General features: G+C 37.1%; 1 protein-coding gene across 3 annotated transcripts in view; it reads left to right on the top strand.

Annotated features, from left to right (window-relative positions):
• The window catches only part of OSBPL10 (oxysterol binding protein like 10), a 135,291-nt gene that overhangs the window by 64,245 nt on the left and 57,723 nt on the right, over positions 1-13,323 (top strand). For all 3 annotated transcript variants that reach the window (XM_061362632.1, XM_061362631.1, XM_061362633.1), the window contains exon 4: positions 8,568-8,759. In XM_061362632.1, the coding sequence (XP_061218616.1) occupies positions 8,568-8,759 (192 nt within the window). The remainder of the gene's footprint in view (positions 1-8,567; positions 8,760-13,323) is intronic.

Raw genomic sequence — 13,323 nt, forward strand, 5'->3', positions numbered from 1 at the left:
ACTTCTTGAACCCATGTGAGTGTTTAGCATCTACAGTGTACTGTGATCAGTCAGTAGTACTGTTGTTCAGTATAGGTGGTGTCAGTGGCTGGTGCAGTGGCATAATTATTCTTACACTCTCTATTAATTTGCTTATATTTCTTAATACTGGAATCTTTTTTTCCTTTTGCCTGCTACTGGTAACTAATTCTGTAGAATTGACTATACTTTATTGATGATGAGAGGGGAAAGTGTGAATGAGGGAAGTATAGTGTTAAAAAGTGCTCTGGAGTGGCTGAATAGAAATTATTTGCTAGCTGTTAATAGTAATAGCAGTATGGGGGATCCTCAGAGAAAAGAAACTGAAAAACGAACAGAGATTATTGAAAACTGGAGATTATTATGGGATGCTCTGGATGCCAAAAGCATACATAGATATGAAAAACACTTGAAAGGAATAATGTTATTAGAAAATCTTGATTGAGTAGGAGGCTATTAAATACAAAGACAGTATCTATCGTAGAAGATTGAACACACAACTTTTGGAAACAGGAAGGGCTTAGAATGGGGGGCATCTCTCCAGGCTTTTTCTTGTAGTCTCACATAGTGACCTGCCACTGCTGTGGCTTTTTTCTACTTCATAGGCTCATTGTGCAAGAAAATAAAAAGATTTCCTTGACTGAGGGGGGTGATAGGCATACATAACTGAGGAACCAAATGCAAGGTTGTTTCAAACAGCAGGAGGAGGGTTCTTGCATTTTTCTTAGACCGATGAATTACAGAAACTTTGAATAGGATTCTGGAGTATAGAAGCATTTTACAGCCGGTCACACATTTCAATTAGCTTGGATCAATTTATTAGCAAACAAAAATGCTGAAGGAAATTTTTTTTTTTTTTTTGTTCCGTATTACAAGTATATATCTAAAATCAGAGTGGGCCACTTTTCACTTGATATGTTTGTTACTGAAGCACTCTTTACTTCTCCAGCTTTGTAAGCCACAAAGCAAATAGAGAATTTACATCTTCTGTATTTTGACTCTGCTTCTTGTACCAGAAGTGTACTGTACTTGAAACAATGTCATGCTTACCTGTTCCTGGGAACCTTTCTTTTGATCAGATTGGTCTCCTGTATTTCAGTATCTTTTTCCCTTTTTCCCTCCTGTCTTCCCAAAGAGTATTATCTAAGAGACAGATTTTCTGTGACTTTAGCATTGCATATAGGGCTTAGATTCATCTACAAGTAAGTTTTAAAGCTTCTCTTTGGGTATCATATACTGGTTACAAGGGAACGATGCTTCAGAGATTCCAGAAGCTATGGAAGAAATGCATTTGTATAACATCTTTGTTTTCCTCAGTTCCTTACTTCAAAACCACTGCCTGGTAGGAGTTAAGGGAAGCAAAAAATGCTGCATTTCTTTGTGATTGTGTTTTTTCCTTTCTCTTGTAGATGAAGAAGGTACATTAATATTATTAGCATGGAAGTGGAAACAGGCTGTTAAAAGTATTTTAAATTTACATAAAATAGCACACTGCTATTTTAGCTGCCTTGCTGTTTCTTTTGTGTTGGGGTTAGGGACTGGAGTCAGATAGAAAGGTTTGTAATGACATGGAGATAAGTACATGTTTGGCTTCCTTTTGAATGGTTGAGGACTTGACAAAAATACGTACGTCTGGATTTTGTTAAAATAGCCCTACCTGTGATAGAAATGTCATGATGTGATTTCTTATTTTACTGGCAGCAGGATGGGATTGCTCTTTTTCTCCTCCTTTCCCATTCTTTGATGGGTGTAGTAACTGATAATCACATCTTGTCTGTCTCTCATAGTTGCTGTCACAAACAGGCAGATGGGTACTCATGTGTTTTGGGCTTCTAGAGTTTGGACAGCATCCAAGCTCTAAGAACAGGCATCTGGAAAGTTGGAGGCTGAGTGCTTGCTCCCGCCTTCTCCTATAAGCTACACCTTTTCACAGAAAGAATGAGAGGCAGAAATTTGTAGCTGTTTTTTTAGGAGTCATACACTTGAGAATGATGTGGGATGGGAAGTGTAAAATACGCAGTGAGGGGTATGATTTATCTTATGCAAGTGGGGTATAGATTAACAAGGGAAAAATAGGATGACAAGGCAAGCAATGGGAACATTCTCAAGAATAACAGCGAAGCACTTTTTAGCTACTGGTCTTTCATATTGGAGAGATAACATGGTTTTGAAACCTTGAATAGATATTATTGGAAGGAGATTCAAGAGAAAACATGAGGATTTGGAGAATATTTTCAAAGCTGAATTTGTGTCACTATTCCTGTGAAACACTAGTAGGAGAATGTTCCTCCTTCCTACTCTGGATCCAGATCAGCACTGGTTTCCTTCCTTTTTCAGTTACTGACTGCTTCAGAATGCTACTGTGTGACTTGCTGTCTTTAAAGCTTCAGCTGGGATTGAATTAGTGGAGTAAATTAAGCAGAGCAGTGATTTAAATTTAGTTGCATCCTAATGAATGGTCAGGAGGTGAGCTATATAGCTAACAAGTGGATGTAACATAAGCTACGCCTGTCATGTTGTTTTAATTAAGTTTTACATCTTAATGATAAAAAACCAGTAAAGGATAATGTTCTCTATCAAATAATTCCCATGCTGTAAGATAGTCTTAATGTTCTTGGTATTCCCATGCAAGTTTCATTTTGCTTAATTGCACATTGCTCAACCTCCACAAGTGCAAATTTGCACTGTATTGGAAGAAATCCGTGTCTGGATAGGACTGCAGGTTTTTTTTGACAATTCTAAGTGAATATTATTGTACATTTTAAAATGAATTATTCACTGGCATTTTTAACATCTGCATGATAATTCTTTCCATAAAGGCAGATTCACTTAGTGAAAGTTTCAAGTCTTTGTGAATGTTCTCGTGATTCTTTTATTCACATGAAACCTTTTTTCCTTCTGAGCAAGTTCACTCATTCCTCCTCTGGTACGCTTGTTTGCTTCTTCTTCTCAACCGTGACCTATGAAGTTAACTAAAGAATAGTACTTCTAATGAAAGCATGCTTTGGAAATTCTTGCAGTCGTGAGACTGAGAATGAAACAGTGCCTGGCTGTAGATACATGAATGTTTGATACCTTTTTCCTCCATTTGGAAGCTGCATGAAGGTAAGAGTTCTCTGTTTCAAAATCCTTCTATAGAAATGGAAAAAAATGATTTAGGACAAAACATGAGCTTGCTCAAATGATTCTTGATGAAGAAAAGTTTTTAGGATGGAATGATTATCATAGTCTCTTGCTTAAAAGCATACATGTGTATTGCCTTACTGAGAATGATGAAGCACTGTAATATCCTATCAGGAAAGTTAGTACCGTAGATGGTGCTTTACACAAATGTGCAAAGTATACCATAAGCCGATCCATTTTCAGTGCTGAAATTTGGATGTTATGTAGATTCAGTCATTTGCATTTTAATATTTGCAAATTATAGTGTAAATTAAACATATCTCTGTCCATATTTTTCTTTTATTAGTGTTTGTTTACTTAAGATGCATTGGAAAAGAAGTAGATGGGAATTCAAATACTTAATGGGGATGTCTCAAAATTGTAATTACTTTCTGAAATCATATGACTTCTCATAGCTCTAAAGCTGCACGCTGGCATTGGTTCTGTGCTATATATGTGCACAGTAACGGAATATCATTTCAGTATGTATTATGCTGTAGAAAACATCTGTGGCACAATGCCTGTGAAAATACGATTATCAGCCATAAACAGATATGGCAGTTCGCTTCAGAAATGAGTTTATTGATCTCTGCAGCATTGCATTTACTTTCCAAGGTAAACAAATCTGCTTGCTTCTGGTAAATGGTGGAAAACATTTCAGCTTCTTTGTGAGCAGGAAGGGCAATCTCCAGGGAGAATGAGTCATGAAAACATTAATAGAGGTGGAACTTACTGTTCTAAAATTACATTATTTTAGTTGTTAGGATTTTTGATATCTAAATGGAAGCATTCATTATACTGCTTTTTTCATCTTGGAGGTGAACAGTCTACTAAAATAAAAATCTTAACTATAATCTATGTTAGCTAAGTGTATTTTGGCTGGTTTTAGGTCATAAACCTAAGATGAAGGCAAGTAACAGATTAACCTTTTATTAGCTTCTGTATTATTCTTCTATTAGTTTCATTTTATTAGTAGGCAAACAGTTGGAGCAATGGTAAAGTATAGCCTCAGGAAAGAATATTTGTAGTCCTTTCGGAGTGCTTCAGCCTGTGTATTTATTGACTCATTTGCACCATGCATTACTAATTGTTGGAGAGATAATGTCTTCCTCTCATCAGACTTTTCAGTATTTATTTATTTGCAAACCGGAGAGCAGTAGGACCAAAGAAAACAAGATATGCTAACAGTTAGAGGGACAGTCATACCAGCAGTGCTAGGGTGAGGAGCAGGGGATTAGGAATAAAGATCCAGCGATAACTGTAATTGCTTTTATTTCCTGTGAGAGTGTCTTAAATGTCTTTTATGGTGTGATGTGTGATTAGAATGTTTTTGACTGTGGAAAACATCACATAGACTTTAACATTTTAACAAAAATAGAAAACTAGTTTTTGCACAGCTGTGTGCCAATGTGAAAGATGTGCTTGTCATTCCCTGTGTTTAGTCTGAGGAAGTTCTGCAAAAGAAGGGTCAATTATTTGGCTGGGATGTAGTTGTTGACAATGTGTTGTAAAATTCAAATGTGCTGAAGGGGCAGAGTGTGTGGTTCCTGGAGAGGCCTCTCCTGGCAGTGGCAGGAAGAAGCTGTCAGAAGCAATTAGCTGCCGCCTTGACTCCTTGGGCAGAGCAGGCACAGTGTACTGCTGCTGTTCTTTATGGCATTGAGGTGTGGAGCCCCACTTCAAAAGGTTTTCGGTGATTGTATAAACTGCTTCCTGCACACATTCACCCAAGCTTTGTGTGTGACTGCTTTTGCAAGTTTAAGTTGTAATCTTTTATATTTATGGGGCTTTGCCTAAGGGATAGCTTCATGGGTTGCTGGAGGGCCTGGTGCTGGGCTCATTCAGGGTTTGTGTGTTACAAACATACTCTAAAGAGTAATTCCAAGCTAGATGCTAGAATCATAGAACAGTTAGGGTTGGAAAGGACCTTAAGATCATCTAGTTCCAACCACCCTGCCATAGATTTGTGTCGTGAGCTAGTGGAGTTGTCTGGCACATTAGTGGTAAGTGTTGGATCGCAAGATGGTTGAAGGGTGTAAAGGGACAGAAAACAAAGAGGTAAGGAAAACTTGCTTATGGACTTATAAAAGATGTTCAAACCAATGTATTTGGCTCTGATATCTGGCATAGACTATGGCTGTATGTGCTACTTCAAGATTGCTAATCTTCCTGCTGCATAGTATTCATAACTGTCTTGTTCTGAGAGGAGAAGGAGAGGATTCTAGGAGAGGGGCTCACTTGCGGAGGTGGTCTCTCCCTGGAGATCTCATAGCACTGTTGTTGGGCAAGGCATGCAGCTGAATGTCAGGCACACTAGGCTATGTGCTTGTGTACATAACAGATTTCAGCTTACCTAGTGTCCTTGCAGCAGGACAGCTGTCTTGAGCCCTACCTGCTACTGCAAGTATAGTTAGTTATTCCTGATTTTTCCCTCCTCCCCCACAGAGTCACAAACTCCCTAAAATGCCCTAAAAACTGCCCTAAAAATGTCTGTTCACCAACAGTTGCTGTAAGCTGCCACGTGCCTTCGCAAAGTTTAATGAAAACCTGTCTTAAATGCACTATGGTCCCATACACTGTTTATTTTGCCTTAAGTCACAGTTTAGGAATACAGTTGATGTAGCCCAGTGAGTTGTGATATGAAGTGAACTAGAGCAAATCTTGCAGGAAAAAAAATCTAATTTGGATGAAGACGACTCCTAAAATAATGGACATATCAGGTTCTTGGAAATGTGTTCATGACTGACTTGTGATACAAAGCCAGTTTAAAAATGGCAGCTAGCTAGCAGCTTTTGTACTAGTAGTTCACTATGAAATTTATGACGTAAATGGGGTTTGGTGAAAGGCACATTGTGTTAGATAACAAAATGAGGTGTGAGCTGCAGTCAACATGTCTGATGTAATCTGCAGGTCAGCTGCAGATAGTATACTGCAGTTTTTTAACACTGTCTTAGGGAAAAATAGCATCGAATTGCCAAATAAGAAGAATTGTATCGATGTTAACTTGGAATATATGTGCATTTCAACTCGTGAACATACCTCTTGACATGTGCAGGTTAAATGAGATTATTTTGGCAGCTGTTCTTTGTGAAAACTAACTTGCTTTTGACATTCCTTCTGATTCTGTATTTAAACAGAAACAGTACATAGATTTTTTTATATTTCATATTTATTTGTATTTTAGGTTACTTTTATTATTTGCAGATCTGTAACTCCACACTCCGTCCCCAAGAAAATCAAAACATAACTGCACTTTTCATACAATATTGCTTTTTTTCCTTTAAGAAAAACTCACTGTTTTACATGGCTGCTGTTTGTCTGAGTTTTAGGATCAGTTTAGCTATATAAAGGTAGCAGTTGTGTATTTTTAATATTGTGGTCACATGATACTAGAATGTCAGTGATACTCAGGTTTCATTCTAAAACCAAAATAATTTTTATTAAACTGGAAGATAATTTGATCTTACGTTGGAAAAAGGGGAATGATCCTGTTCTTCCTCTGCAGCCTAAATTTAGTTTAGAAGTATTCTAATGCTATAATCAGTTTAAAAACCAAACATCAGTTAGTATATTCTGCTATTATATACTATGCATAGCTTTTTTTCTGTGAAACTTCTGTTTAAAAAAGGATATTCAGTCACACTCAGTCTCCGTCATCCCCCTTTTTCTCCTGAATACATTTTTCTCTGCCTCTTATTTTAATTGCAGTTATGTCTAAGCAATGCTCTTTCACATGGAAGATAAATTAAAAACCTGGCAACTTTCTGTGCCCTTCTGACAAATTCCACCCCCTTTTTTTTCGCCTTAGAGTCAAATTGAATTTGAATGCAATTGTGAATGATCAGCCAAGATGGTTAATTTTTGAATGTCTGAATCCACAGATGTTTATTATTATAATCTTCTTAATCATGGTAGTGAAGAATATATTGGTTGCAATACCAGAGTCAGACCATCATTTTTGGAAGCGTTTGTAAATGTAGTTCAGACCAGTGGAGTAATGCTTCTTTCTGTGTGTGCTGCAGCCCTTTGAACACTGGGAATATGATACCTGTTTTTTAAACCTTTAAATGCCTCAGGAAGTCTGAAGTCTAGTTTTGTGTGGGGGTGACAGAGGGATCTTGTAACTTCACTCTTCCTTCTTGGCAGTGCCAGATAATCTGCCTTTCACAGGCAGTATAGTGGTAGCAGGATGTCTGACTTATTCTAGTGCTAGCTGGAACTTGTCCACCTTGCATGGGAAGTCTTTTATGTGAAATAACCACAGAATTGCAAAGTTTGACCTGTGAGAGAGAAGGGGAGAGATTGTGCCCAAGTAGTATTTTTATTGCACGTACCAGCAGACTCAAGAGCAGTACCCCACTTTGATGGTAACTGTCTTAGCAATGCTGAAGCCTGCCAGTATTACTTGTGTAGGGCTTGTAGCAGAGGTGATCTGCTATTTCACCCATGGGCTACTAATTGTAGCACTTCACCCTCCGAAATGGTGTGTATTTCATGAAGCAACAGTTTTTCTGTTTTGTTTTAACCTTGCAGGTGCAGTCAACAGTTTAAATAGAAGGGAAAAGCCCTTTTGTATTGCACTTCTGTATATCATGTCCCATGGTGCTCTAGTGCACAGCTGAGCTTGAATGAGAATTGTTGTCCTAAAAAACTTGTGTTTGAGGGCTGCAGCAAACAAACCAAGATGGCAACACTGACACAGTTGGAACAGAGAAAGTTCTTGAATTTTCAGTCTGATTTTATAGGTTGTCTGTTAAAGATTATTTATGCTGTGGATACTGTTGGAGATTTATTTCTGTCCTTTTTTGCATCTGGGGTTTATCCCAAGCTTACTGCAAAATATTGTGGCTCTTTAAGCCATATTTAATTTTAAATGTTAATGTTTAAGTGATGTGTGGATTTGCCTTGCCAAAATTACAGCTTCTGTTGTGCTGAAAACAGCACTGCACGGTTTCAGAAGTTCATCAGGTGAAACCATTAAGAATCATTTTCTTGCTGTTCACAGCAGTTTGGTGAATTACAGATCAGTGTCTTCATAAAAGGTATTTGTGTTGGTATTGTTATTACTCTGTTTGCAAAATCCTTCCTAACCTTTCCTAAAAAGCATGGTTGCAAGAATTTAGCAGCATGTTAATATGTAAGAGTTTGTGAAGATTTTTGTGAAGGTCAGTTTCAGACAATCCAAGAAACAAAGGTGACAGCAACAGTGTTTCCAAGAAGATCCCTGCTGAGCAATGCAGATGTATCAGAAGGACTAAATCAGCTGTGAGTTACACCTCCAGATTTAGGTTTTTGAGTAAAGTAGAACAGCACAATCTGTAGGGTGAATTGTAAATTATTTACTTGTGTGAAGGTTGCTAATATCAGCATCCCATTGCTTGTTGTAGAACATTTCATCCTCACGAAGTAGAAGCTCATCTCTGCTGCCATCTGGGACAGTTAATGCTGCATCTCCTAGTGGCCAGCGACATATGAATCAAAGTGGGCCAACTGTTGTAACCATCACACATCACAAATCACCCGCAGCTGCTCGAAGAGCAAAGAGCCAACGTTCTGGTCAACTCCATGAAGTTAGAGAGGTAAGAGACAAAAATGTGCTGGTTTGCTATAACATTGAACAGCTTATTTTGCTTTAGGATAAGCAGTCAAGTCTGACAAGTTAAAACAGTTTTTTGTTTTCTACTTCGTTTGACTGCTTTGTATTGATCCCTCACAGAGCAAAAGGCAGTCTTGAATTCTGGTAAAGCTTAGAAGCCTGGTCTGTACAGGTTTTTTTATGCCAATGATAAAATTAGTGTGTGCACATGCTTTAAAGAGGAACTAGATTGACCACAGCTCCCAGACTTTGCAGTGATGCTGCAGTGTAGGGGGAACATCTCTTAAGCTGCATGCAGCAAAACCTTTCAGATTGGAAAGCAGGCCCTGAAGCATTTAGCTTTCTGGCATATAGCTAAACCCCTCACCCCTTTGATTAAGTCTGACAAATTAATGTGAAAGAAGGCACAGCTCCCCACACTTAGCAGTTTCTTTCTGTGTGGCAGTAGTTTTAACTTTGTTGTCAAGTTTCTCCTGTTCACCTTGCGATGGAAGAATACTTTGTCCATATTAAACCCATAAAAAGCAAATGAGAAAACATGTTTCTTTCAGAGCAAGTTTGCCAGGATTTAAGAAGCATAACTCGTGTAACAATTTAAGTCTGCCTTCCAGAGAGCAAAAAGAGTACAGAGTTTTAATATTAAATAGTACGGCAGACTTGCATAGAACTTGCTTTTCTTCCATATTTTAACTTTGTCGGAATTTCTTGCTATTCTTTAATAGTGGCTTTGTAGGTATCTCTCCCACCATTCTACCAAAGAAACTTTTGGCAGCCTAGCTGCTTTAAAGCATTCTTTTATGACATGGGTTTAAAATATCTACCCCAGTCTCTCAAGTTACAATCTTAACAGTCTGCTTTTAAGTTTACTTTCCCTAAATGCTTTATAAATGGACACCTTTGATATTAAGAATTTTAATAAATTCTTAGTGTGTGCTCACAGTGGTTACTCAAATTACACATCCTGATGGTGAAGGCTTGATTTTATTCTAGTAACATTAAAAGTGAAAACTTCCTTTGTATCCTCTATTGTATTAACTATAGTCAATCCTTGCTCTGAAGAGCATGCTGTCTGAATGTCACCCATGTTTTCTTTAGATTATAGAAAACACATGTCTGGTTGTTTTTCATTAGAATATCTTGTCTTTGCCTACCAATCATCTCCCCCAGGTTGTTTCTACCTTATTAAATGTATTTGTTCTTGTAGCTTGAATTCAGAGTGCACGTTAAAAGTAGTGAGAAAATAAACAGTGGGAGCTGTTGCAACTTTGTCAAATTAAGATCTGTAGGGCTGAAAGGAATTTAAAACAGAGAATTAGTATATGGGCTGATCATAATAAGCTGGAAAGGGAAAAAGTCAGCAGATGCAAAGAACTACACTTGGGAAGGAGGAAATAATGCTAGCCTTTAGTCAAACAGAATGAGTGGCTACCTATCATCTCTGCAGAAATGCCTGAGTGGTGGAGACTCATTTGTTTACACTGCATTGCAATGTATGTGATTCCGAAAAGGTAAATATTACAGGACTTTAATCTGTAATCATAGAAGATAATTATTTTGCTGTGCTTGATGTGAAGAGTATTAACTCAGCTGCAGCACCAAATCCTGTGGGAGCAATTTAGAGGGCTGCAGTAAAAAAACCTTAGACACTGAACATATGATAATAATAGAAGGTTAAAAGAAATGAGTGTTTTTCAGGGAGGGAAGATGGTACTAAGATAAACAATGCATAGGAAAGTTTTATATGGAGGCATGTGAATGTTACCTTTCTGGTAGTGCTTTTTTTTTTTTTTTTTTTCTTTTTTTGGCGTGCTGCTGCTTAAATAAGAACTTATCAGTGGAAAAATCAGTCCTCCTCCCTCTTTCCCAGCCTCATGTAAAAGGAGCCTGCTTCACTGATCTTGTTCCCATCTTGTGAGAAGATAAGTCCGTTTTTCCAGATTAAGGAAGCAGACAGATTTCATTTCAATGGCATGCTCTATGCATTTCATTCTCCCTTCTTTTCAAGAGTGAATGTGATAGACCTGGCTATATGCTGCCTGTTTTTTTTCAGGGGATTTTATTGTTCCCCAGGTCAGTGGTGACTGTTACATCTAGCTTCTCATGTTAAATTTATGAATAAAGAGATGGGTCCAGAGTTCTTCTCAAAAGTGCACTTAAATCTGTTATAGTCCTTTTTTTTTCTTTTTTTTTTTTAATCCGAAGTACTAAAAGTACAATAAGAGAGTTAATCCTGTACTCAACACCCAAATCTTTGCCTTTTATTTGGAAGTGTTTGGTATGATTTGGATGAAGGGAAAAGACAGCAAAAGGATTATAGATCTGTGTTAGTATTCCCCTTATAGAATGAAGTCACTGAAGCTTTGATGTGCAAATAAGCTTTTTTTATTGTGCTACAAGAAGGACTACATTAATTTTACATCTTGTAAAATACAGCAGTTGAATCAATGGAAAGAGTTGATACACCTTTGGAAAGTGAAAAGAAGCCTGTGTTTTTTTAAATTTTTAAAACAATGTCATGGTAATACTACAATATTATATATGAGATCTGTGAAAAACAGCAATGCTACAAAAGAGGCATTCTTCACTTGGGACACAGGGTCTTCACTAGCTTGGACAATGCCTCTGGGAAGTGCTGAATTTGAAATAGCTGCTCAGTTCTATACCAGTTTTTCTTGATTTGGCCATGTTATTTAGAAACAGTGAAGTGTATCTCTGTGTTGCAAACAGGACAAAATGTATTCCAATATTTAACATAATGCAGTGATATTTAGTGATACTGAGTTGTACTTTTTCTCCTTTTTTCCTTTTGTAGTAAGAATAAACAACACATTGTTTCCTTGCGGTGTTTGTTCTGGCTGATAGAGTTATTAATTTATTTTACACAGACCTATTTAGCACCAAACTGACATGCAACGTTCTATAAAAGTAATAAAAGTAACTGTGTAAGTCTCCAAAATGATACATGTATTAAGTGTTTCTTAAGTGTTGTGAAACAACTTTTCCTTTCTTCAAAATTTTGGTAAGCTGAAATTGAAGATGAATATTGAGCTTTTGACTGCTATAAAACTTTACTTTTAATACGCAAGCTACTTTTGTATAGCTCTGAATTGAAAAGGAGCTCAGGAGCATTCTCATCATAGTGTAATTTTTTGTTTAAAATAATATTGTTGTCTTAAATAATTTCTTTGCTGATATTAACTTGATGTTAATAGTCCAGTCCATACTGGTTTATGGAATGTTACAACAAAATTAAAACTCCCTATGCATCAATTTGGGAGAGCTGATTTACTATGTATTGCATTTTATGTGGAATTATTTGAGATCCTACCTCTTTATTTGGGCCATAACTTATCATTAAAACGGTGCTTTCAACTGATTTTTCAATAAGTAATTTTATGGTAACCTAAGTGTGTGTGGTTTTAAAATGGAATTCTGTTTTTTAAACTGTGCCTATTATTGTTCTCTTAGCAATTTCTGATAAGAGTTATGCTTGAAGAATTCTTTAATGCAGGCAGTTAAAATTAACTGGAACATAAAGCCAAGTGACCCTATCACACTTCATATAAATCCTAACTGTCACTGAACTAAATAATAGTAGCACACTTCGTCTTGGAATCATATTTATTTTGGCTGAGAACATCTGACCATTGTACAACCTCTGCCAGAGTTACCATTGTTGTTAAAGAACCAAGAATTGCAGTATATGACCATTTTTTAGTAACTTATATTAATTATTTACCAAAGTTTAGAGAAATGAAATTTTATTAACCAAAGGAAGTCTAGAGATTTTTATTTTTTTTTCCCTACAATTTTAAAAGTTGGTAGAGAAATTCCTGATCCCTTTGAAACGGGCTGTTTGTTACAACTTTGAATACTCTGCAGTGGGATAGTCATGAGCATGTATTTCTGAACATCTGGAACAGTGGTATCCAGATACCATGGGGCCTCCACCAGTGTAAGACATCTGTTTTATGTGCCAGTGGGCAGTTCCAGAATTTGGAAAGGACTGCTTTTGGTAAGATGACAGTCCTACTGCTTCTTTCATGTCCTTTCCTGTATCTGAACATTATTACTCTTTCATTCCTGCAGGAATTATGAAACTAGATGACAGTTCTTTGCTTCCTCCCTTACAATATAGGAAAACATAGACCTAGGGCTTCATGGAGTGAGGTTTACCTGCAATTTTGTTGGTCTACAGTTGGTCAACTAAGAGAACGAGGTGATTCTAAAACACTTCGGGGATTTTCAAACAAGAAGTGAACATCTTTAGGTCACTGTAATATTGGGATAGCAAAATCAGGAACTGTGACTGTTAGTGAAAAAGAATGCTGTTGTCCATGAAGAACTGTTTGTCCTGTTGCAGAATTATAGCACTGCACAAGCAGTTCTGTAGGTAAAAAAGCAGATGCAGTACTTAATTCACTCTGGGAAGGATTCAGACTTGCAGGACTTTCATGTATGTGAAAGCACAAAGGCAGACTAAGCTGTGAGTATGGTTATGGTGAAACTTTGTAATCAATGTTTAAGCTGGTAGTAGGGGAAAACCT

Source organism: Neopsephotus bourkii, unplaced genomic scaffold (genome assembly GCF_033783945.1).
Source record: "Neopsephotus bourkii isolate Nb327-2 ecotype Australia unplaced genomic scaffold, CSIRO-AGI_Nbou_v1 NB_1132, whole genome shotgun sequence".
Classification (NCBI taxonomy): domain Eukaryota; kingdom Metazoa; phylum Chordata; class Aves; order Psittaciformes; family Psittacidae; genus Neopsephotus; species Neopsephotus bourkii.